Genomic DNA, 26,735 nt, shown 5'->3' with positions numbered 1-26,735 from the left:
CTGATTGGATGGAGGATAAGTGGCAACCAGAGACGAAGCTGGTCATGGGAACTTTTCCAGCCCCTCATTAAAAATTGGACCCTGGTAAAAAATCAAGTTGATATTTTTTCCTGGTATTGTGCATAATGTGCAAATTGAAACAGTATACACCCATTTCATGAAGCACAAGGGAAAAAACTGTGGCAATGTTTTAATAGTGTTCAACAAATGCCTGTGTAACATACAATTCAGACAATACAAACAAGTAACATCTTTTACCCGAAGGCAGGAATGTGTACACTAATGCAGTTACAAGGACTTGCTAAACTGAGAGGCACTGGCATCAAAATCAGTGACCATAACCAGGGCGCTGACTTCAAGTAAGTAGCCGGTTTTCTTTTTCTTCCAGAGACTGTAATGTGCTGTACTTTACATGGCCGGGGACACGTGAGTGAGCAGCTTCAGAGACCCAGAGATCACTTGGTAAAGTATTTAGACAAACACATTTTGTTGCGTCTCAGTGTGTTTTCATGGCAAAAGATATTCTTCTCCAAACTATATGGAAGTTTGCACTTTGCCCTATGAATATGGAGGGATGGATAAATGGACACTCTCGCTGAAACAAAACCTTGTTTTCATGTCAATGCAAAGGAGGCAGAGGATTACATTTTTAAAGAATGTTTTGGACTGACTGCACACGTGTACTTATGTACACATATACAGTATATACCCCGTTACGCCCCCCGCCAGGCAACAGCCCAAGTTAAAAGACTTTAGCTAGCTGGTTCTAATTTCCAAGTCAACCTAGAGGGTTTTAAATACCAAGACAAAGCTGGCATCATGTCTGACTAAAGATGCAAGAAATCCAAAGATCCTCTTTGTCCCAGACTTGGGGACTCCTGGAGTCAGAGATTCATTTTAGGCCACTGTTCGTTCACACAAACAATCCCGACAGCTATGACGCATGTCCACTTTAATAGATGGCAGAGACGCACACAAATTTCATCCCGGTATCTCCCACTTCAAATTAAAACAGTGGCTATCCTTTAAATACATTTTGTTTAAACATCAATTTAAATTAAGATCATGCTGCCTGTAATCATCCTGGATTAGACATGTCCCAGAGAGGCAGCCAGAGGCTCTCTGAGCAGAATTTAGTTAACAGCACTACATTCGGTCTTCTGAGTGCAAATACACTGTGCAATAATGTACTAATGTTACAAAGCTCGAACATTAGTGTCATGAAAAGAAAGGTGGGAAACTACAGAAGCAAATGATGTGCAACAACAGCAAGTAGCAGTTGAGGACGTTTCTTCATAATCCAGCATCAGCTTGGGTTCATATTACTGTCAGTCAGAAAATTCAGTCCACTTTCTTATTTGTCCTTGATAACTGTATGGAGCATAATAAAGTCTTTGAGATGAATAACTTCAAGAGAGGTGAAGACCATCCCATTCTGTTGCCTTTTTAATTCTCAAGATGCAATTTCAGTGTGTGTCTGTTCACAGTCTCTTCTTGATGAGTTTCTCTAGTTTACGGATGCGGGAGGACTCCTGCTCAGGGGTGGGTGTAGTGAAGGACAGAGAGAGGCCGCCGTCGGCCCCGGAGGGTGGAGTGGGTAGCCTCTGCCTGAAGAGCTCCAGCATGCTGCTCTGTTCACTGCGCTTCAGACCCTACACACACACGCACACGCACACACAAACACACACACAAACACAGGGGAAAATCAAAAAGTATTAAAAAAACTCTCATGTGTGTTGGTACACAATAACAGGTTAGACAACATATGCAAAACAGAATTATGGGGAAACAAGAAAACAAATTTTCATGTTTAATTTTTTTGCTTTATTGCAGAAGGTTAGATGAGAAGATAAATACCCTAAGATCTATATGTTCTGTATGAAGCTGGAACTAGCAGATGGTTAGCTTAGCTTAGCATAAAGACTGGAAGCAGAGGGAAACAGCTAGCCTGGATCTGTCCAAAGGTAATACAATCTGCATACCAGCATCTCTAAAGCTCACTGAGATATATATATAAACAATGTTTAATTTATACAAAAACCAAAGAGAAAAAAAACTACAACTTGAGGTTTTATGGGGGGTTACTTGCATATGCTAATTAGTGAGCTTTAGGTTTGATGGAAGGCAGATTTTGTTACCATCAAACAGAGCCAGGCAAGCTGTTTCCCCCTGAGAATCTAAGCTAAGCTAACTGACTGCTAGGTCTAGCTCCATATTAAAGATACAGATATGAGAGTGCTTTCGATCTTCCCATCTTACTTTCAACAGGAAAGCAAATTTCCCAATATTTTGAAATATTCCTTTAAATTACTATTAGAGTCAAACCAACTGACCTTCATGTCCAGAATCTTCTGGAAGGTCTCAGGGTTGCCATCAGCCAGGAGCTTGATGTAGTTATCAACAAACACCACTGGTGGTTCATGTGGGGCCATCACCACCTGCGGAAGAGTAGAGTTTAATGTTGGTTTCACCCCTCCCTCCTTTCCTGTGAACCATCATGGGACAGCCCAAGAGATCTTTAAATGATCCCACATGGGGCAGATATGGTCCAAATGAGGGAAAGGGGGGCTACAACTGACAAAACCAAGTAGTTCTAGCTGCAAACAAAGTCGAGACTATGGTTCTATATTTAGGAGCCTACTCCTTACTCTTTTTTTCCTTTTACACACCAATTACTCCATGCATGGGCAAGAATTTGTTTCACCGGTTGTCTGGGCAAAAATCAACATTAGTCAAGAGCAGGCAGAAAAAGTTTAATGGGGCACAAGTCTTTCTGGATGGGACTCTTTTTTTTTTCTTCCAACAATAGTCTGGGTGGAAAACGTGGATTGGATAGCATTTCTTGCAGCCGCTGCAAAGCAGGCAGACCAACACATGGCTGACAGACCCTCACCTCCCATCTCATGCATATGCATGCACACAGGGATCATCTCACAAAATGTTTCTCCTTTCCTTCACTTCAAAAAATACCCAATCTGTCCTTTCAAGCTTTACTCCTCTCTTTTTTCTCAAGGTAAAATATATGAGAAGGTGAGCTGCACAGGGAGGGAGAGAGTGGAGGAATCAGGAGCAGGAGAGAAAGAGAGGGAAGAGCAGGCATGAAAGGCTCAGGAACGTGTGGAATTCTTTGCTTTCTTACTAGCCCTGCTGACTGAGTGATTTACTTAGCAACTGTCCTGGAGCCAGGCCAAGGGAAAGGTCTGTAGGGACCTTGTAAAAAAGGGAAAGGAAGGGGGAGAGGGAGTTTAAGAATGAAAACGGGCATAAATAAGGAGAGCGAGAGCAACGGGGGCATTTAGGCTGAACAAGGGTGGGGAAGGGGGTTGCCTTTTAAATACTCCACAGAAGAGAACTTCAGAGGTGGGAGAGTAAGCTGGAGTTATGGTGGGCTGGGCTGGAAGAGCGTGGAAAACAGCCACGTCTCACAGGCATTGAAACCGGCCAGGAGAGGCCGTCTCAGACAGACAGAAAGAATCCTATGTACTTTGAACATAACAGAACACTGGCTCACAAAACAGACAACCCAAATATATTCATCTTTAGCCCTCAAAGTAGATACTTTGATAGCTACATAACGATTTAAGAGATGGGATCTTAAGTGGAAACTTGAAAAAAATACAGTGCTTACTCTCTTCTGTGAATTGAAGCACCAGTTAATATTGTACCAGTTTAAAGCTGCAGTAATATATATTCTTATATTAACAATGGATCAAATGACTATGTGTAATGTAAAAGGAGTTACTAGTAATGTTGAACTGACAGATTATGATCACCCGACTCTGCAGTTGCCACATGTATTTGGAACATCAACAGCATACTTTTGATTAATGTGAGATCATTAAATCAACTCTAGAACCATATCACAAGATAAAAAATGTGCAGCTTTCTACATGACAAACAATTCAACACCAAACACCCTAACCTATATTTGGTGAACAATATTGTTTTGCTCAATTGTACACCACTGAAGAGAAAACAGCCAGCTCTTTCATTAGATAATTCTATGTGCTAAGAACAGCATTTAAATATTAAGTGTTTTGAAACAAATGCTTTTCTTACACTCCAATGTACCCCTCTGGACTATCTATACAAGTTCTACAGGGTATAAATCAAAACTTGCAAAAACAATACTGTTCCAGTTCAAAGAACTTATACTCTGCTTAATTATTTGAACCCTGCAGTGGGCTATCTGCTTAAATCTCAAAGTGAGGTTTGAAAACTTAAAGTGCTCCTTCAATTGTCCCAATGAATTGCAGTTTCTTGGTGGGGGTAAGCCAGAATTGATGTCAAGTCACAGTATCACAGAGTGTAATTTAAAACTATTGTCGAGGCTAGACAGAGGAATTCTTGTATTGACCTTCTTTTGATGGGTTTGTCTTTCAGAAGCGTCTCAGCCCAAGGTGGAAGCAACTACCTGTGAGGAATCATGATGTTGTACAAAGTTGATAGCTAAAATACTGGCTGTAGGGCAAAATCTTCTCTTTACTCATATAAACTTTCTCTTTCCAAGGTCAAAAGCGTTCACAGAAGAAATCTTTGTATGGCTCTTTGAACATCATATATATATTAAAAAAATAGTTTTCTTGATGCAATCCTTTTATGCCTTCTTGCTACCAGGGACAAAAGGTAATGTTTGATTGTATCATTATCTTGTGCAGCATTATTACTCTTCTAAGTTGTTAGGCCTGTATCATTTGTCTATCAATATAATTATTACTAAGAATCTTCTTCTATAGGATGTCTATTATCAGGGTTTTTCTTCTGATATTTATTGTAGTGTCAGATTTCTATCCTCCACAATGATTATTTTGTCTTCTGTTGTCAAAGTAATGCACACAAGAGTTCTGTGAGAGTTCTTCAGAAGCCATATAGATCACATTCCAGCTGAAGGGGCCCGCTGGCAGTCCAATTCAGAAAAAGCAGACAGTAGTGGGCTGATGTGAATGCATTCTATAATTCTATAATGTGAAAGCCCCTTTAATGTGTGGCAGATGAGTGGAAATTCATGTATATACATTCAGGACATTTTTCCAGGGAACAAAGACGGGCCTTACACAGGCCATATGGAACAGCGTGCATCCCAGTAGAAAACAATCAGAAGAGGCAATCGAATATGAAATGGTGAGAGGGGTTTGCTAGACAGTCAATGTCTGAGACAAAGCAAAGTTAGTGTGCCTGAAGGCCCAAGTCTAAGACAGGGTGTAAGACTGGTTACAATATAATACTACAAATTGAAAACATCAGCTGTCTGCCATTGATCCACCACAAAGGCAGGGCTGTCATAGCATGATTAGAGCAGGTCACACTAACTGCTATAAACATCAAGACAGTCCAGCCACGATCACTTCAGGAAGGAAAGAAGGCCTCCCGGGAGTCCAAAGGAAATCAAGGGACAGGCAGGCGTGTACTCTGTATGTGCATTTCTGTACACTCCAGGGACAGTTAATTAGGGTGGGGTTAATCTATGGCAGCCGCATACCAGTGTCCTCCAGGGTCTCATAAGGTAATTCTGAGGCAAGGCCAACTGGCTGAATCCTGTTTGCTCTCCTCACTGAAAACAACATCCAAAATACACCATGATATACTGACTGCACGTGCGAGTGTGTGTTTTTCGTGAGTAGACGCATGGTTGCATGCATTTACTTATTTACTCACTCACACCTTTCCACTGGCTCAAGGTCAACCACATACTGTGTTAAAGAATACGTGCGTGTGTGTCTTGTGTTGGCCCGTCTCTCAGTCATTAAACCAATAGTGCATGAGCTCCATTCCTATTCCCTCCCTTCCTCATGTGAGGTGGCTTATTTCATGAAAACATGCTCATAAAGTGCTATTGTGAGTAGGGTTAAAGACACAATTAAAGGGTTATTCTGCCCAAAAATAAGCTCTAAGTAGATAATCTGCTCGAGCGACTCAAGACAAACATTGTAATACTGGCTCGCCAGTCAAACCACAAAAAGGAGAAATGTTTGTTCAGACTATTGTTGCTTCTAATGATGGAACCTCAATCAGTGGAAAAAGCAGTTAGCTGCAGGTTGTGCCAGACTATTCTTGGTCAAGCGTTAGTGTCAACACTAAAGCTAATGTTTAACAGGATATGTCAGAGTTTCAACATTAAATTTGTACAATGGCAAACAAGCGATAAAGAAAACTCAGTCAGACTGCACTTACACAAAAGGGTCTATCTAAAGTTCCGAGCCTTTAAAGGTCAGAAACTGAAGCTTTTGGTTGTAAAAATGGCCAGCATGAATTTAGTCACCCAAGTTAAATGTCATAAAATCTGAAGTGTCCCATAAAGATTTAGCGGCTCTGATAATGTGTTTAAGTTGAACTATTTTGTATTTAGAGTTGATCTCAGGTTCCCATTAAAATCCATCAGTTAAAGATGCGAGCTCATTCGGAGTTTATACGTGAAAGGTAAACTGTTTAAATTTATCTCTACCGGGCTTAGGAGCAAGGTTGAGTGTTTTTCCAACATCATCTAGGGAAGGTTATGCTCTGCACCTTTACACACTTACACAGATTTGCACCTGAAAGCTGCACAGCCAAAAGCATCCAAATAGAGCTGCTGCACTGGAGTCAAGTTTGCATTAATGAAGTGCCCCCCTCCTCACCTTAAGGATCATCTCTGCACGGGTCATGCCTTTCACTACTATCTTGGTGTAGCTTGCAGGTGCCTTCCGGAGCACCTGGGAGCCTATGGAGGGCAGATCCAGCAAGACTGTCTTCAGGGAGTGAGTGTCAAGGAGGAGCTGGTGGGGTAGGATATACAAGACAGAACCTCAGGCATATAAGAACAGCTATTCAAGGTTAAACACGTATAGCAGTGCACATAATGAATGTACAGCATGAATTTTCTGATGTAATAATCATGTAATAGCGCACATACATGTACGGCTTAAAATATGCTTAAGATGATGACTCAAATGAGGCTTTAGGACAGATTAGCATAAATTAAACTTACTTGTTCAGCTCCCACCATGCTGATAGGCTTACATCTGAACAGGTGGTTGATAAATTTGGGAATGAAAGAACTAAGGAAAGAAAGAAGTGACAAACGTTGAGGAACCTTTAATTATGGCTTATGGATAGAACAATGATGTGTGTATGAATGTGTGTGTGTGTATGTATGTATTGTACTTTGTGAACTTGATGCAGAATTGTGTGAAGTATTTGCGTGTGGAGGCCAGATTGTCTCTGATGATCGGCACATTTTGCTTAATGTGCATGATGATTGATGTCACATAAGGACTCTGGTCACCCACGTGCTCCACACTCTGCCACGGCATCTGAGAGAGAGAGAGAGAGAGAGGAGAGACGCTGGAGCATCAAAGGCTACACACAAGTAGTGCTTAAATGTTGTTTATCATCAGTCTTATGTGACACTCCCTTTAAATGTATTACACATTTAAACAAAGACATATTTTTAATGTGGAAATTTTCAAGTGTCTGAATGATGGTTGGTAGCAGAAAATCTCATCAGAAACCATGTATTATGGCATCTTCTTACTGCATCTTGGGCAAAAAAATGAAATTGTTCACTTAGCTTTTTAATGAATGGCAATAGTACTGGATTCCAATAGCTTAAATACATATATGAGCTGAATGTGTGACTGCGTGTCCAACCTTGCTCATAGCCGTGAGAGCAGGGTCACAGGCAGCATCGAGATCTTGAACAAGTAGCTGAATGCTGTTTGAGATTACACTGAGAAAACATGACAGTAATAATTGACACTATTAAAACACACTCTTCTCATAACAAAAGGTAGGCTCTTTGTTATAAGAAAAAATAATTGCTGGTGTGCAGTTGTCACTTACGTGCTGAATGTATCCATCTCCCCAGTCAAATTAATTCTCTCCATCAGGACTTTATCTACTTTCTCCTTTAGTTTCTCTTCCAACTGGAACACATACAAAAACAAAAACGTGAATGCACACACATAAAACACATAAAAAGCTTCATTATTTAGAGAGCATCTATTCAAATGTGTGTTGGTTTATTTACTGACTTAAAATTGTTGTATGCGTGTTGCAAAAAAAACCCAGCATGGATGAAACTTTCAGGTTGTGTTGTAATCATAACTGCCACTGTGAGTTCCTTAAAACACTGATAAAACACAGGTCAAACATTCAGTAACTGCTAGATGATAAGCATCTCTTATGTTCCCTAGCATATACTGTCACTGCAGATAAACCTCTAGTTCAATTTAAGGCATGAATTCATAGATACGTCAGGTCTGTGCATCTGTGAGTTTGTATGATTATTTGTATGTGCGTGCCTGTTGTGTGGTAGCCAGGCAGTACTCTGCAGTGCTAAGGATGCTACAGATCAGGCAGAGCTCGTCCACAGTGAACTTTGCAGATTCTGAGCCTTCTTTCTCCTTCAGCAGACTGCTGATGGTAAGACCCCCACTGTTACTGCTGGATCTGGATAGAGAGATAGACATAACCGGAGAGAGAGATAAACAGCAGTAAAGCAGAGAAAGAGATAGAGACAGAAAGAGAAAGAGGGGTTAATGTTGAGGGCAAAAATGCTTGGTGACAGAAAATCTGCAGTTTGTGTTTCTCAACTGATCATAACTGAAAAAATATAAGTCTACTAATAACTAAGCTGTTTTATAGTGTTAGTACTTGTTTTAAGACATCTATCATTTTTTGAGTGATAGCTGGTTTTAGTCTTATGTGTTTTAAATGTTTGTGGTGGGACTTCACTTTGTTTACATTTGGATCATAGATTGCTGTATGCCTTTAAGTTATAGGCTGAATTAAACGGATTGAGATGAACCTCAAGATGCTCCTAAGACTGGCTGATGTGGACCCCCTTTGCTACTGGGCCTTAAGAAAAACTCTTTGTGGAACACATCTTTTTAAACCACAGGTAAAGAAGACCATTTTTAGTAACTGAGACACAACAGGCATAACTACAAGCAGACGCAAGTGTCGGGAAGCTGCGCCAATGGGGCTTTAACAGCGACCTAGTCATTAATAAACGTCATAACAGAGACATGTGGGTAAAACCACAACATAGTTCAAAGCCCCTTTCGAGGGCCCCTTTCAAAACCTTGCAAAACCAATTCACAGCACACCACATTGGACGACCGTGTCTGCATGTGTCTGTAAGTGTACGCACTTGCAAAGCGCTCGAGTGCATCTTTGTACAGTGTTTGTATACGGCTCAGAATATGGTATACATTAGTCAGCGAGTGCAAGTGTGTAATTAGTATGCATGCATATCTGAGACAGAAACAGAGCATGCCTGTGTGTGTGTGTGTGTGTGTGTGTACACCACAGCCAGTGATGAGTTCTAATGTGGCCAATGAGCCAGAGATGTTTTTGCTGGTAGCATATTAGGCTTTGGCACAACATAACCAACTCCAGATCCCTCATGGCATGCCATCTCAATCCATCAAACACAGCGAGGGTTGAAGACATTACGTTTCAAACTAAACTCCTAAAACAGCCCCATCACCATACAAAAAGAATGACCAAATATGGGCGTGACATGCTTGTTTGTGAAAAGTAAATCCCAAATAAATCTGTTTGTGTTGCTGCCCAGAAAATTTTATGATTCTCATGGATGGAAATTGTTGAAATACAAGAAATACTAGTGAGTGAATGCTAGTGAGCTAGTGAGTATGAGGGATTGACTCAAAATATACAGTGACTGTGTTCACTGTAATAAAAGTGCAACGATGTGGCTGAATAATGTGTTTTTCATTGTTTTTGGAAAACAATGGAGATCTATGGCACAGTGGAATACATAGACAATGCTTGTTAGTAGGATCAATTCATTAATGGCTTTGGTCTAATGGCTTTTCATGTTAATTGCTGAATATAAGAAAAAAATAGAAGAGAGCTATTAGAGCCAGCATCTACTGGCCATTACAGGATGTATTAAGCCACTTCCATATTGGCTTCAGCAACTGGCATAGCATAGAGTGTTGAAGCCAATATGGAAGCATTTGACAATGTCAGTAAAAAGTACAGTTAGTGTCGATTCAGCATGTTATAACAATGTTATGCTAGTACTTAGCTTTTATTACTACATTGAATCTCTCTTTGTTTTAATTCTACCATGGGATGAAGTTTGCTCACTGAAAACCAAAGGTAACCCTAGCTTCATGTTAAGAGTATAACTTCACTTATATGAGAAAGGACAACTCCAATATATGACTTTTTGTTTAAATGACCAAACCTGAACCAGTCTTACTTAGGCAGGTTGCCAGAGAGGATCTTCCAAGCGTACTCTCTCAGGAATTTCTGGAAGATGGTTGAGAGGGCGATCATTGGTTCTCCAGTGCTCAGTTGGGAGCACTGCACCATGCACTTCTTGTAATAGACAAAGAGGTCAGCACAGCTGGGCAGTACTGCTCCGCCCTCCTCCGTGCCCGCCTTGGGTGGGCCTTGTGCTCGGAAGTCAGCCACAAACCGGTCAATCAGTTCGCCCAGGTTCCTGCAGATGCCCGAAAACGTACAGCCAAACCCACACAGGTTCACACACACATGCACACACGGGTGGTTGGATTAGGGGCACATGAAAGGAATTAAATGAATCAAATAAAAACATTTAAACAGTAAAACCATATGATTTGTTCCTAACCCCAATAAATAAATAAAAGGATAAAATAACAGGCAGAAAGACAGAGAGCCAGATGGATAAATAGGAGAAAATATTCCAAGCATATCAAAATCCTCAGTACTACAGTCAACAGGTCCACAGTCAGTTGGTGTGGCCCAATCCTACTGAATCTGGGAACTAAAGCCAAGGACAAAACAAGCAGGCCACTGTTCTCTCCTGCTATGTCCCACTGGGTACAAGCTGATCTGGCCATTGCCTGTTTAAGGCCTTTGGACTGAATTGAAATGAGGTTGTAGCTGCAGAATAGGTCAATCCTGTTCCCTTGGACAGACAAACAGCATTTAACGCTCCAGAGAGCCAAGAGCCAGGGGCTGCATGCAAGCACAATAGTCCCAGAACTGTGTTCAGTCTCAAGAGCAATCACCATGACTGGGATTGGGGAGGGACTGATGGGGGAGAAGTGAAGGATGGTGGGAAAAAAAAAAAAAGAGGAAGGGGAGGTGAAATATAAGGCAGGAAGAAAACAGAAAAAAGAGACTGTAAGGAAAAGGGAGAGAAATAAAAGAAAAATAAGAACAAGAGATTGAGATGAAGAAAGGAGGAATTAAACAAAAATTACACAGAAACAAAAAGACCGGAAAAGGGGTACCAAAAAGAAAAAAAAATATATAAGGAGGTGGGAATGAAAATAGGCAGATCTGCTGTGGCAGCAACCTCCCTCTCTATTTCTCTCAGCGTCTGTGGTTGTGGAGCTAATGGGAAACATTTCTGCCACAGTGGAGACAGAGGCATGTACAGGAACAAGAGATGGAAAGACAGAAAAGGCAATGAAGTAGAATGGGAGGTGGGGGATCTGATTGATGAGTGGGCAATGGAAAAAGGATGCATGTGCCAGCTTTACACACAACCTGCTCCTGATTCTGGGTCTGTGTACCACGACCCAATTTGGCCTTGTCTGCTTGTATGAGTGTGTGTTGGCTCACTTGTCTTGGGATTCTATGTAGACATATAGATGAGGTTCAAAGCACTTGGAGACAATGCCATGGAAAGGGTTGTCCGGAGCTTTCGGCTTCCTGGGCTAAAAGAATGGAGGAAAAATGGAGGAATGAGTGAAATAACTGGTTTTAGTTGCAGCTCCTCTGAGTACCAATCAGTGAGTGTATGTTTTGCCTCCAAATCAGCAAGCAAAGGTAAATGTCAAAATGCAGAACACAGAAACAGTTTTCAAAGATAAGGCGGTGTGGGAGATTCTATATTTGATACAGTGCCACATGTCACATGTTAGAAACTGAAGCAATTGACTTTCAATGCATAAAATACACTCAGCTTCCACTTTATTAGCTCCAGCTAGCTTTAACTGATGTAGTTCAATACAACAGTCCTGCAATAAATCTGACGTTCATGAAGGTTATACTGTTCATTTTTTGAAACTGCTTTAAAGAGGTGCAGATTCAATTTTATGGTCATTTTGGAGGCTGTAGTTTGTGATAATGTTGAGCTGTGTTGTGTTTTACTGAGGTTTCTAACCTCATTGTAGGGCTGTTATATTAGAGTAGTTTTACCTATGTGTACCTAATAAACTGGCAAAAGAGCACATGTTTGGTGTCTAGTGGAGAAAATGGATTGTATCTATATGTTTTGATCAATTACCCCAAAATCAATAGTCTTATTCTTGATTATTCAAGCAATAGATTGCTCAATTCTTAAGTCAATCTATTGCTTAGTTAAGGCATGAATTAGAGGTGGTGCACCTTCATCCTTCAGCCAAGACAACAAGTATATCAGATAAGAATCATGTGTTCAAACTAATGCCACATAGGCACATGGTTGTAAGTTAAGGTAGTACATGGGAGAATAATCAAATAAGGCTGCTACACTACTGTTGCACTTGCCACTGCATTGCCATGAGCAAATGAGCCAGTCATATTCCCTTTAAGAGGAGCACTTTAGAAAAAAATGTATTCCGCCTAAAGAAAGCACATCAGAGGAAGCAACATCTGACAGTGCCGGTATGTTGCAGGTCAGGTCAGATGGGTTCATTCCAGGTCAACTCACCTTAGCCAGATCCTTGTCTGTGCCCACATCCTCGCCTGGCTCATCCTCCAAGAAGGGGTTAGTGGGTTCTAGAGGGCTCTCTGGCTTCTTTTGCTATAAAAGCACAGATAAAACTTCAGTATTTTTTCTATTGCTAAATTATTAGAGCATCATAAAGGGTTTGACTGCCACAAAGGCATTTTATGCAAACAATACTTTTGACTGACAGAACTGTTTCTGTAATTATTATTAACTCTAAAATAAAGTCCAGGTTTTGTCACTTTCTTCCATGTTTATGTAGATCATTTCATGGGAGGCTTTGATGAAACTGGAAATCCAATTATATAATTCCACTCAACCAAATCCCTGATTGAATTACAGAACCCAACAGGCATGGGTGTAAACTGTAGTGAGGACAAAAACGGTCTCTGTCCAGCCTAAATATGATCATTTCTGAACACGCTTGGCCTAGTTTTGCCCCAACAAAATAATAATCATAATCTGTCCATTTTCTGTGTATTGCTTCCACCTCCACAAGCCAACGTGACCTGGATTAAAAGGTTTCCTCAGGGTGTGAGACCAAGAGTACTCTTTGTGTGTGTGTGTGTGTGTGTAATACCACAACAAGCTACAAATTACCAGTTTCATGTAAGTGTGATTGTGGTACAAACAAAAGCAAGCAACATCAAATACATATTTTGCTTAGACTAAAACAATACTAAAAGTATTTCAGCCAGTGAGAAGGTCTCATTGGAGAATTGTGTATACATACATGTAATATTTTAAAAATACTGTGATTGAATGACATTTCAAGAAAGGTGTTCGTGAAGGGCAGCAGTGAAATTACAATCTCTGATCTAATTTTCTATTTGTTTCATTTTCAGCTTGAATAATTTCAAGCAGCTGGATTCAGTAGCCAATAGACCTGTATGCATTGTGTGTCTGTGTGTGCTTTTCTCACTCCAGGTACGTCAGTCAAGGTGCATCCTGTGAAGCGTTTGGCCAGGAGACCCTCGAAGTTTGTGGTCCTCTGAATAGCAAACAGAAGCAGCTTCACCTCAATCTCCTTAGCCCGTGTTCGCATCACTTTAGCCAGCTCCACCCTTACAAACACACACATACATTTTACAACAATTTTTGCCAGATGTTTTTTTATTGTCAGTTGCAGAGTTACACACAAATAATGGTCACTCTTTCTTCTCTCGTGTAGCTAAGGGGAAAAGACTGAGAAGTGTGGACACTAGGTCACTGCTCATGTAGGCCACCTACGTCAACTGCACTTAAAGTTGTACCAAATCACAGACTCATGCCAGACACGACATACCAGTGTGGTTCACTTGACAATGCAGAAAAGTCCCACAACCAATTTCTCAATTTTTGCCTTTTTAATTTAATTACATTTAATTTCTTTTCTTTTCTTCTCTTTTCTTGGGAACAGAGACACAGCATAAAATATGATGTTAGGTAAAGCCACATACCATAAAATTCATAGTCATTTGCAATGCTTGTTCCTAGATGTGTTTTTATAATATATGTTGTGTGTGTGTGTGTTTACCTGGTGATGTGGCAGAACTCCACCGCAATACGCTCCGTCATGCACCACTCCTCAGGAAACATGCGTCCATACTTCTCCTCATAGTCTACCAGCTGCCGTTTGATCCACGCATAGCGGCGATCGATCTTGTCAAGCCATGCAACCTGAGCAACAGAGTAGGATACTTTTTCATTAATACCTAGGTAATTACATATTTACTGAAATTAAATATGATCTGGCACATTATGGAATTCAAATTCTTACTCACATCTTGGTTTTCCTGGAATAATACCAGGTACTCTGAGAGGTGCTGCCTGATAAACTTTTTGATGATCTCCTGTTTGATGCGTGGGTCCAGCACATTTGCCACCAGACAGGCATCTTTCAGCACGTTACTGGGACCACCTGGTCTCTGGATTGTGTGAAGTAAAAGTTTGACATGAAGTTTTGTACAGGGGGAAAACAAGATATTGAATTTATTTGTCCAGAAAAAATTTAAACTAAACAAATCTGAAAATCCAGATTCCTATATAACATATTTACCTTGGAGCCCTGAGAGGGGAACGCTTCTTCAAAATCTGCCAGGATCTGAGTTCCCAACTCACTTTGTGCTGCCTTTACTCTAGATAGGACAAAAAACAATTACACTAAATTATTCAATGTTTTCTCAATCAGTCAAACGCCATATTAGAATAATGTCAATTTGTGGAAGCCTCCAATATACAACAGACTTTAGCCTCCTCTAGTGTTTGAATATTTCGGCTCACTAGCCACTGTAGCAAAGACTTTATATGGCTAACAGCCAGTGAAATGATACATAGTTTAATTAGATTTAATAAGAATTGCAGAGAAAGACACTCCAAGCATTTTAAAGCTATTAGCTTGCTATTTACAAGTTACTTGTGTCACAGCACTCGCTAAAGTTAAATCTTTCGAAAACTCCAAAAAAAAATTAAAAAATTAAAAAATTCATACAGAAACTTGATAAGAAGACGTCACCTGCCAACGTGTCTGGCAGACCTAACTGTTACCATTACACAGTCAATTATTCCCCAACATGTGTTAGGTGTTTTTCCAATCCCATTATTAGTACACAAGTTTGCAGGTGTCTTTATGTGCATGCATTGGTTTCTATGAATGTGAATATGCTGGTTTCTGGTCAGTAAAGACAAAGACATGTGGAAGGGAGAAGAGTTTATATAATGAAGTCGGCTTAAGACAATCTGAGTCTGTAGAGTCCTCGGAGAGTCTGTGTTTGCCCTGAAGGCATCCAGGTCGGGTTAACCAAGGACAGCACCCAAAGCCATGACAATCGTCCAGAATAAACAGGGGAGGGTAGATAGATAGTATCGCTGATGGATGCCAAATGAACTCGTAGCCTTCATTTCAAGCGCCTGCAGCTGGCTAAATACCTAACTATCCACCTCAGTCTGTTCAGCTACCGAGTATGAGACTCTAATCACACACGCTGCTCTACAGCTCCTGTTTCGGCTGTGTCTCACACTCTGAAAAGTTGATGAAATCATCAGAGTCTGGAGCTGTTTCATCTGACTGAGGACAAGCTGTCAGCAGCAGGTCTGACTGTGTCCAGTCTGTGGTTGCATTTTGTCCAATCGTGTAAGTGTATACACACAACATAGTGCTACACAGCCAAACATTATGTCTCACTGTCAGTCAGCTGAACTGTGACAGTCACAGTGTAGCTGAGACAGTGAGAAAAGCATGAAGTGATGACGAGAAAAAGCTTTATAAAAGATAATCAAAGTTGATCCTGTCCAAAGGTGACAGCTGCACTGACTCCATTTAGTCACGCTTCAAAGTACTGTCAGGACAAAAGGCTAATGTCTCTCACTGAATTAAAGAAGTAAAGGCAGGAATGGAGAAATGCCAGAAGGATGCTCTAATGTCCGTTAAACCTGTAACCCTGTGGAACTTTCACATTTGTTTAAAACTAAACTGTGCTTCTTTTTTTTTTAAGAAGTAGAAATATCCTGTGTAGGTTTTATTACTAAAACGTACACTTAGCTCTTATTTTTCAGAATGAGAAATGATCTGCTTTAATACTTTTGTGTCAGCCTACTTAATTATACCGTTATACACTGAATTGCCTCAATAAACATTCATATTTTTCTTTAAATATAGTCTTCACAATTAGATGAATCTGATGTTTTATGCTACTATCAAATAAATAAAACACATAATATTTTATTATCCCTGTTCATTTTTTAAATATTTCATTTCAATGTCAATTTGACAAAGATTTTTAACCTAACCCCTTCTCCCTCATTTAAAAAAAAACAGAAATTACTTACAGCTTACTGATTTAAAATGGGGCGACGATTCTGTTTGTTTGAATTTAGAAATGTGTAGTCTTTTAATTATCTTGCTATTATTAACTATACAACAATGTATTGTATAGGTAACAATGACAAGTAAAAATTTTAGCTCACTACTGCAAACATCCCTTAGCTACTTTCCCCCTGGCTGTAAATTTGCAAACTCCCTATCTGATCCTTCATCCTGCCTCTACATCCATTGTTGCCTCTGTTTGTCTGAAATATTGCTTATCTATGCATTTGTCTCTTGTCTGCTTCTCCTATCTGTAGTATTGTGGTGGCCGATTAGTCTGCCCACGTTTCTCACAGAGAGATCTTGATACTTTCTATTAACTGTTTGCGTCCAGCTGTCTGCCCTGTCTTCCCTGAGTCTCTCCTATCATCTGTTTCTCCAGCAGTCACTTCTTCCACGCAGCTGTTATTTGGTATGAACACTGTCTGCCACACCTCAGTCAAAACAGAACAGAAGGTCAACCTTTTTTATTTTTTGTTTTGTTTGTGGGGATCAGCACTACTTTGAACCTGAACATCAACTTGGCTAATGTGTCCCAAATTGATTCTGGTGTTCTTGGAAAATAACAGTAAAAATGGAAATTCAATCAGTCAGAGCTGTGGGAAACTACAGCATAACAATGCACTTTGTTCTGGGTGTGTTTGTGTGTGTAAATTTCTGTGCGAGTGCTTGTGTGTTTAAACAAAAGACCACATCCAGATATTGGCATGACTCGCTCCTAAATGTACCATTAATTAAAGTTACGCTGTTAGATTGATAGACATGTTGCAAGCACGAACAACCTCAAGTGCATAATGTAATAAATGCATCTTCCACAAGCACATACACAGAGATAAAAACACACCCTCAGAAAAGCATGCCCCTCTCACAATGGAAGAAAAGCTGGCATAATAAGACACTATTCAGTGGGTTTCCTTCCTGTGTGTTCCTGTACGTGTGGGATTGTGTGTGTATGTGTGAGAATGCCTGCATAAACAGGATGTAATACGCAAAATACCTCCAGCCAAATACTGTAACCACTTTTCAACAGTTCAGCTGATGAGCTGTGGAATATTTCAGCTGTAAGCAGAGATCGAGCTCTGAACTGGCTACTGGAAATGAGCTGTTCTTACAGCTATGCTCCTCACCAAACAGCCAAAGTGAGCATGAGCAAGGCACTAAACCCTTAAGCATTCAAGAGTTGCTGCAATGCAGTCAAGGAAAGTGTACTTTAGGAAAATATGTAGAGAAATAACCTTATGTAAGCACACACATCACTGGTGAATGAGTGAGTATGTGTGTGCATATTAGTTACCTCTCAGAAAGCTGTCTGATCTGGGGTATGCACATGTACTTGTGGAAATGTTCAAGCACATTGACCACTCCCTGCAGCAGGTTGGCCACCTCACCATACTGCCTCTTTCTGGTCATAGCTCTAGAACACAACACACATGTGAATGATTTCTATTCTATAAAATATATTTATCTTATATTCTCTGACTCCACTGTAAATGTGTTTATTCATATCATTCGAGCATCAATCTAGCTGTATATCTCTCATAAGAAATTCATTCCTAGCATGCTATAGGTGAGAAAACCACCCATTCCACCTTAAAAATAGGATAAATAATACAGAAGATTATGAACACTAGAAAATGAAATGATTAAGCCACTTGTGGGGACTGCACAGTATGTTTTTGTTTCCATCCATCTGAAACTGGGTGAAATTTTATGGGATTTTCTTCTTGTTTGCAGTTAAATCAGATGTTGCATCAGTATACATTAGCAGCGTTTACCCCCCAGGTTTTTCGATTTTGTCAACATTACTGAAAGCAGATTGCTGTTGAAACTCATAAATAAAATCATTCAGCCGATGGTTTGTGGGTTATATAAGGTTTGACACAAGACTTGCCTTGTACTGGCAGCAACTAATCCTTAAGTGTGCATCTCACAACTACAGAGTCTCTGAACAATTCCAAATGCTTTATCTTGGTCAAATAAGTTTTAGAGTAAATTGTGTTTTGTTCTGATCTGTTAAATGTGATTGCACCCACTCTAAAGAGTCAACACCCCCTGCCAACATGTGCAGGTGGTTGAGGGTGGTGATGGATGTAGTGAGGTGGCGCTTGGCATGGTCCAACTGCTTTATGTCCCTCGTAATCTCCTTGACCTGTGCAGGAAGAGGAACAAGTAAGACAGGTTGGTCATATAATAGAGAAAGACAAGGAGGAGGAAATAGCATGGGAGATAGGAGGAGGTGAAAGTAGAGAAACAGGAAATGAAGAAGCAAGAAAAGGTGAACAAATGTAGGAATGTGGTTCACTGGATGCAGCGATAGGAAAAAGAGAAATAGACCAAGATGGACGACACACCCACTGGTTTGAGAAACAATTGCTCCTACGTGCCTCCTGAGGGAGGGTCTGCTTACCAATGTCCCCCCTCATCCTTTCTCTACTCACCCAGCATACTGACCTTCCTCTGACTCTCACTGACACACGCACACACACTTGTAACAGACAGACACATGGAAGGTGCATTACCTCGACTTTAAATAACGCTCCCCATCTATTGTAACAGAACGAGGATACAGGCTGTATCTCCCCTGTGCTAGGGTCATATGCCTGATAAGCTTCAGCAAGCCACCTATGTGTGTGCATGTGTGTTTGTGTACATACCATTTGTTCAGACTTCTCTGCCTTGTCCTTGATGTCTTTGATTTTGCCAAAGAGCTGCTGGATGGCTATCTGGGCCTCTTCCAAAGCCTGCCCAAAACAAACAGGACAATATGAAACATACAGAGAATACACATTTTTAACAACTGTATAAGAACCCACTGATCATGTGTATATGTCTGTATGGGTATTGGGAGTGGGCAACACTACAAATCAGTGGTCTGAACGGCTTGAAAATGTGGGCTAAAACAGTACACAAGAAGATTAAAAGAAAGACATGCAATGCAGGTGTGTGTTCAAGCTCACTCACTTTAAGCTTACTGTACTGTACTGTATTGTGCATTAAATGCGAATGAGTCAACCTAACAAATGCACATTAAACTGCCTTCTAGTGTCTGTTGGAAATATCAAAAATGAAACAAAAGTGACAGTCCGGATTTTCTTTTTATCCACAAATTCACGGGCAGGGAAAATGGAAACCCTGTCAGCAGCTGATAAAAATTAAATAGATTTATTTCTTATCCTGCTTTAAATCAAAATGTATCACTCCAAACATAAAATATCAACTTCCCTTGAGATTTCCTTAGAAATAAATAAGACAGACTTCTAATAATACTTTGTTGTGAGAAGCAGGGCGGTGCGTGGAATAACTGTGTGCCAGTTGTGGTGTGCCAGTCTGGGTCAAATTTCCAGGGATATTTTTTTAATCCACGCTCACCACTGGCTTTGGTCCATGTGAAAAATTATTCTGCTTATGCCCGTTCCCAGTTCTAGAAATGGGGCAATGTCAAACTGACTAATTGGCCGTCTAATTGACAAGCTATCTAAATATCTGACATTGATAGGTCTTAGGTTGACGCATGAGCCATAATGCTAATCTCTGCATAAATGCTGTCACTATAAAGGCTAAAGAGATTATTAGCAGTTTTAACAGCCTATAAAACCAGACTGAATTAGGTACAGTTACAATTGTAAGATAGTTAACGTGCTATTCTATTATTTCCCCATCATCTGACATGGCAGCTGTTCTTTGATGGTCCTAAACAGAGATTGTGCGCCGACATCTGATGCCACAGTAATTGGCTTCACTTGGCCCGACACTGCGACACAACTTTGACCCTCCTCAGAGAGAGAGAGAGAGAGAGAGAGAGAGACACACACACACACACACACACACACACACACACACACACACAGAATGCTAACAGCCGGCACCAGCTGTGCAAGGAATTTACCACTTTTACAAGCACCTCTAAGAAACAGCGAGTGAGCAAACACACAAAAACTGTGCACATGCATACACACACAAACATAAATACAGCTTGCACTGACAGCCGAGGATTCAAAGAGCAGCACTTGGTGACAGTGTCGAGGAGACATCCATAAAAGATGGCACCATATGACCAGGACATAATTTCACAACAAAATGTTGACATTTAAACCTCCGAGGACAATTTTAACCTACGTGTTCTTAAACTAAGCTAAAACTTAATCTACTCTGTGTAATATTTTTTTCTGTCAAGAAGGTCTGCCATGGAGGAAAGACAGAGGGGAACTCTTCTTCAATCAAGATGAGCAAAAGTTGACTCTAGCTTGCATGCATCCTTCTTTCTTTTTATGCTTCAAACATGGTTGTTAGGTAACTGGATAAATAAATTGGAAAAATTAAGGCAGGTTAAGTGATTACTCTTTGATGTGAAAGTGAGGAGGAAGGGAGTGCCACTGAATCTTTAAAGAGGTTCCCTGGAGGAGTTCTTGAGCAAACAAAGTGCATGCAAAAGAGGCCAGAACCTCCAAGGCTGCAAGTGTCGCTCATGCAGACTCAGCTGAGTCAATCTGGCTCGCTTCCTAGCGCTCATTTCCTGTATTTAGCCTTGAGGAAAGCAGAGAGAGACCACTGCCCAGAAGGCGCCTCCATGCCTGAGATGTTATCTGCTCTCACACAAACACACACATGCACACCAGTGCATCCCTAACATGCAATAAGCAGCACATGTTCCATGGTACACATAGGCAGTATTATAGAGTTTAAAAAAAAGGAGTGGGGAGCTTCTTTTCAAAGCTTGAACTGGCTTGGGATGCGCTTCACTCCTCCCTCTGACAGACACAGTGTAGCTTTCTGAAGTAGAGGGTAGATTAAATGGTACTTGTGAGTTTGAGGCCAAATACAATATATCAGATCAACCAAACAGGGTTAGTTTAATAGTTGGAACACTGCCTGAGCACGACGCTTCATGTAAACATTTTTAGGGAGGCAATTTAGAGAGAAGAATGTTTCACTTAACAGAGAAAAGAATAACTCAGGAAATGCTTTGTATAGAATCACTCCTCATGTTAAAAAAAAAAGTTTTTTCACAGCTAGGCCTGACAGAAAATAACAAAGCACCATTTTCTAATGCATTCTGCTACACCATTTTCTAATGCATTCTGTAGCAATATGCTACTATGGTGCTACTAAGCTTTTCCTTGATTGTTTAATTTCCCCTTCATTTTCAGTCCAGGAAACAATACAACATTTTGGCACAGTTGGTGTTTGCAGATGATGTAATAGTCAGATTTAATAGGCTATACTGAATAAGTCACTAAACATAATTAAGGCCCAGACTGACAGAATTGGCAGTGTGACCCAGATTGTCTAAAGAAATACAAATACAGAAAACAGTTATAAATGCTGCAAAACTGTAAATTAGGAGACAAGAAAGAAAGTGACTATAAGACAGAGCTCTGAGAAGATAAAAGCACGGAAACTAAAACAAGCAGTGAAGAGCCTTTTCTAAGTTAAATTAAATATTTACATTAATGTCGATTCTATAGGAAGACCACCCGACACTGTATTTTCTAATGCAGCCCTCTAAATACCACAGTGGACATATAAAGTGTGCACACACACACACACACAAAAAATAAAATCACACACACAGAAAGAAAAATGCAAATACCAGGTTGTCAACCATGCAAGCAGCTAGTACATCCTCACTTTTAGGGTGTGTGAGTGTGTGGCTGTGTGTGTTTATACCCCTGTACACAGCAGTTCTCAATGGCAAAACATTTCTTAGGAATTGATTAACATGAATGCGAATGGCAGGCAGTAACTAATAACAAATGTTTGGTCCCGTTAGTGAGATTCTCCAACTCAGATTTCCACAAATAGAAAACTTCATTAGTACTATGATATTGAGCTAAGCTGACTGATGAGCAGGTGTGCATGCGGTATCCACATCGCCATGACAACAAGCAGAAGAGAACATCGTACAACATTGTGTGTGGTAGGAAACTCAGCTGGCACGCACAGATATTTTGTGTGTATGTGTGTAAAGTCGTGTACGCTTGCCAACACAGCCAGACTTGTCATGAGATTCTTACAATCTGCCCTCATCTTCACCCACCACATGAAATCATGCAGGTTAAAAGAATTAGTCTGGATTGGCCAGAAATGAGCCACATATGAGCACTGTCATAATTCCTGGTTGATGACAGAGTCCATTTCAATATAATTGAGTCTGTCGCTCTGCCACTGGACACCGTGTATTAAAGTCAATCATGCAATCACCAATTTGGCTTGTGAGGCTATGTGTGTATGCATCTGTCTTAATGCTCTGCAATAGTCATTTCAGTGTTTCCTGGGTATTCATTCACTGGTACCGCCCATAGAAAAACTATATGGATGCTTGGCAAATTAAGGTTATCTGCATGAAAGTATCTACAAGGTTTTGATGATGATTTTTACAAATTAAACAATTATAAAGATTTTTTGTTGCCAAGTAACCATCGACACACTAAATATCAGCTCTATTAGCTACCAGGGTCTGACCACTAGACAGTCACGTTTCCATACTCTCAGTCCTGCAGCATATTACTGTCGGATTCCCTACAGAAAAAACATAAGGGAAATCATTCCCCAGGCCTCCTCCACTTTCTCTCTCCTCATATCTTGCTCTCTCCATGCTTCTCCCTAAATGTTACCATCTTGAGTTTCAACCTGGGGATTGCTTTTAGCTCAGTGAGTGAGTTCAGTCAACAGCAGAAATGACTAAATTGCTGATCTTGTTGGTTTTATTCTATTGCTGTCTTTATGTTTCAATCACCATCCTGAAATGAACACCTCTCCATCTTTCCATCTGCTGAAAGGATTTTCCCTCTGGAAATGTTGGAATGGCACTGTGGGGTTGGAAAAACAAACTAAAATTATTGTGTGTGACTGTATAATGTTATTGGTCTGGAGGGGATTTAGAGCCTTTCCGCTACCAAACGGTAGCTAACTGGGAAAGACAGGGCCACCAGGCCAGACACCCTGACGACAACGCACACCTAATCATGTCAACTGGTCAGAACATACACAGCTCACCCATCAGGTGTCACGTTCCCTTTAAGCCACAACTCCTTGACAGAGCAAGGACCTGGATTAAATCAGCAGGGGCTGTTCTTTTCCGTCATGCTCCCACAAGAAAAGGCAAAGATTCAAAAGCCTGGGTTTAAAAGAAATTTATTTAAGTATTTACATACGGGAATCTATTTCCCAGACATGTTTTCCATAAAGAGGGGCAGTTTGAGCAGTGAGAATGGTTCTGAGTCATCTTGTCCTTTTCCATGGAAGCAATGTGGAGAGAGGAAAGAGCAGGCGAGCGGGAAGAACATGTTTTTCTGGGTTGGGAGCAACCTATGGCACCATTCTAACTTCAGGAGAAGGATGCTGTTTTGAACACCACAAGTGATGAATAGGCCTGGTGGTGCCCATGCAAGGTCTGCATACTTTGTTTCTACAATTGATTTTCCTTCTAACTTAGACTAACACACATATCGATCAGCCTTTGCAAACAACTCGTGCTCTACCACCTTCACCATAACAAAATATTATTCAAGAACTTCTTTAAAACTTAAATCCAATACCTAATGAAAAATATAAGCCATATTGCCAGAAAGATGATCAAATTCATTGCAGAAAAACAAATTCCAAGTCAATCAATTCTGTCTAACCACTGCAGTATGTTCCTCTAGGACGTGCAGCTCAACTCACCTGTCTGCCATCCTGGCCCACATTGGTCTGGCCTCTCACCACTGTCCTGATGTTGTCATCCAGGCGCCTATCAAATATGACATAAAAAGGCACATGGTCACATTGAGCGTAAAAAACAAAAACAAGAAATGTATTATTAAGTCATTGACATGAACTCACCGAATCTTCAGACGAATCTTGTTTACCACATCGTCGATATTAGCCAAAGACTGAGGGGAAATACGAAGACAGGGAATCAGGAAAACATGAAGCAACCTTTTATCAGACATCCCATAAATCATAATGGTTGAAAAATTCTGTGTTGTCACTTGGAACTGTCTGAGAGGCCAACAAGCCACATACTGTTTACAGGGGAGAATGGATAGACTACCCAGTTACACACACATACTCTTTTCTGAGTAACACCCTTCATTATATCATTCTGGTACCTGCTGTTTCATGTGTTGTGCCTTTGATGCTATATTTTACACAAAACATAACACCTCTGAACAGAAATATATACTTCATGGAATTGAATGCTTTTGTGCTTAAACACTTTGCTTCAAATTATACAGATATGTTCTATTACATCTACATGTCAAATGCAGGGCAGGTGTAACCCCTCACCTGTTAAATTATTACGTACAAAACCCAATTAGCTGAAAACGTATGCAAACTACTAGGAGCCCTTTAACAGTGTATTAGCACAAACTATAGGGTTACAGTGACCCCTCATGGAGATGGAGTATACATAGACATGTATATGGATAAAGTATACGGTATATACCATTTTTCTTTTAAGATAACGTGCAACACAGTCATGCAGGATTCACAATACACACACACATGGTCACATACATGTACACGTGCATATACATACACACTTGCAGACACCTGCACCTATTTATTAATGTATACACTGACGTGTGCAGTACATACAGACATAGACACATGCATATAAACATATACATAGTCTATTTTTTCTGTTCAGTTGTTTTTGTTCTAAATCTGTTTTATCCATTTGTCAAGGTTAGGTTGCAAATTAACTTCAGCTAGACACCCTATATGCATTACATCTGTTACATTAATTTTCTCTTGCTTATAATAGTTACCTGTATTGCTCCTGTTAAATAAAGCCAAATACATTTTCATCCATGCACAGATAGTTCCAATCTATGTAACTTCTTTGGTTTATGAAGTACATTAAGCAATTCATAAAGCAAAGATCAACAGGCCTTTTCACATAAGACATTTTGACATGGTACAGTAGGAAACGCACAGGTGTAATTAATAAAATGAGTGATGGCTGAATTTCATTTAGCTGCTTCAGTTTGAGGGTCCTGGTATTGTGCATGCTGGCTCACTGCCATTGCTTACTGGGGCACCTGAATAGAACAGGGCCATTGTTAATGTTACATTATAAGTAACACCTGTGCTTTTCCTACTGTGACAAGTCAACATGTCTGCTGTTATTTTTATTCACCTTGTGTCGTATATTAACTATTGGCTGGGCCACACTAAAATGGATACCAGCATGCACGTCACCAGCAGGGTAAGTCTGGCTGCAGATGTTGCTGTGTCACTTCACTGTACCTGCTCGGTGGGGAACAGTGTGTTGATGTATTCCACAGCATTGAAGTCTGCTCTGTCTAGTGGGTCTTGGCTGGGGAAAACCTTGTACACAAAAGGCAAACGTCGTTAGGTCAGAAAGCCATGGCTGACGGCGTTACACTGAATATTTGATGGTGTAACGTTACTGGGAAAAACTTCAACATGTAAACTGATGATGGCGGTATTCAATTGGTTTCCTGAAATAACTGTATCCAATCATTACTGAAAACCTGCACATACCTACACATGTTAAATGAGTCGTATTTTATTACAGATGCAATAGTATCCTAACATTCACGACGACAATCACCGAAGGGTCAAAGGCAAAGACAGCTTCGTGAACTAACGTCACGCATTATTTCCAGCTAACGTTACCGTTACTCCAAGAGTTGAACTATCAGACAAACTTTTCTGTAAGCTAAACACTTGTAATATAGTGGGAAAATCTATGTTTTATAGCTAGCGGTCGTAATACAGCAGTGTCACTGTCACATCCAGTGAGCCCGCAGGATGGGTTAGCCTGCTTACAGTTGACCGTGTGTTAGCAAGAACAGCAACAATGTTTAAAAAAAAAAAAAAAAAAAACTGCAATAGCAACGAGGTCAAACGTCTACCTGTTCAATGGCTAGTTGCACCTCTGGGGTTAAATGCAAAACAGCCTCCAAATCCTCAGCAAATTCAAATTCTTCCTCCTCCATCATTGTCAAAACAAAACCAAAGACCTCTCTAGCATAACACTTCCTGGTGAGGAGGCTTCTGGGATACCCGATGACGTTAGAGAAAACGGTGCTTTCGGGGCTGTCGGAAATCAGAGCTGACATTTGAGAGATAAACTTGAGAGATGGATTATAGGCTAATTACCAACATACATCTCTCGCTTCCTCTTTCTCCCGCATCCCTTTCCTTTCTGACATTGGGGGCAGATTTAATCTCCGAGTCAGATCCTTTCTACCTCTTAAAAGTGCACTTGAATGGTCCTATAAA

General features: G+C 40.4%; 1 protein-coding gene across 3 annotated transcripts; it reads right to left on the bottom strand.

Annotated features, from left to right (window-relative positions):
- Positions 1 to 175: 175 nt before the first annotated feature.
- Positions 176 to 26,528, bottom strand: vps53 (VPS53 subunit of GARP complex). Of its 3 annotated transcripts, XM_044203848.1 has the most exons (22): positions 26,366 to 26,527; positions 25,734 to 25,814; positions 24,321 to 24,370; positions 24,162 to 24,228; positions 19,151 to 19,237; positions 18,530 to 18,645; positions 17,791 to 17,910; positions 14,691 to 14,769; positions 14,416 to 14,559; positions 14,169 to 14,311; positions 13,575 to 13,716; positions 12,635 to 12,727; positions 11,563 to 11,657; positions 10,211 to 10,453; positions 8,280 to 8,427; positions 7,819 to 7,901; positions 7,627 to 7,705; positions 7,141 to 7,289; positions 6,965 to 7,034; positions 6,615 to 6,752; positions 2,334 to 2,438; positions 176 to 1,652 (listed from the first exon to the last, which is right to left on the bottom strand). In XM_044203848.1, exons 1-22 carry the CDS (start codon positions 26,450 to 26,452, stop codon positions 1,482 to 1,484), a joined length of 2,490 nt encoding a protein of 829 aa, XP_044059783.1. In that variant the 5' UTR covers positions 26,453 to 26,527; the 3' UTR covers positions 176 to 1,481. The 3 variants fall into 3 exon arrangements, with proteins under 3 accessions (XP_044059783.1, XP_044059784.1, XP_044059785.1); XM_044203849.1 differs by lacking the exon at positions 17,791 to 17,910 and having other exon boundaries at positions 26,366 to 26,528; XM_044203850.1 differs by lacking the exons at positions 25,734 to 25,814; positions 26,366 to 26,527 and adding an exon at positions 25,624 to 25,728.
- Positions 26,529 to 26,735: the final 207 nt, after the last annotated feature.

The sequence above is a fragment of the Siniperca chuatsi genome, linkage group LG7 (genome assembly GCF_020085105.1).
Source record: "Siniperca chuatsi isolate FFG_IHB_CAS linkage group LG7, ASM2008510v1, whole genome shotgun sequence".
In the NCBI taxonomy this organism is placed as follows: Eukaryota; Metazoa; Chordata; class Actinopteri; order Centrarchiformes; family Sinipercidae; genus Siniperca; species Siniperca chuatsi.
This window is presented reverse-complemented; position numbering and strand designations above follow the sequence as displayed.

Coding starts and splice junctions, on each gene's coding strand:
- vps53 (XM_044203848.1), bottom strand. CDS start 26,452: ATGATGGAGGAGGAAGAATTTGAATTTGCTGAGGATTTGGAGGCTGTT. Junction 14,312..14,415: donor TATTCCAGGAAAACCAAGAT/GTGAGTAAGAAT, acceptor TCTGTTGCTCAG/GTTGCATGGCTTGACAAGAT. Junction 7,035..7,140: donor TTCTGCATCAAGTTCACAAA/GTACAATACATA, acceptor TTCTTTCCTTAG/TTCTTTCATTCCCAAATTTA.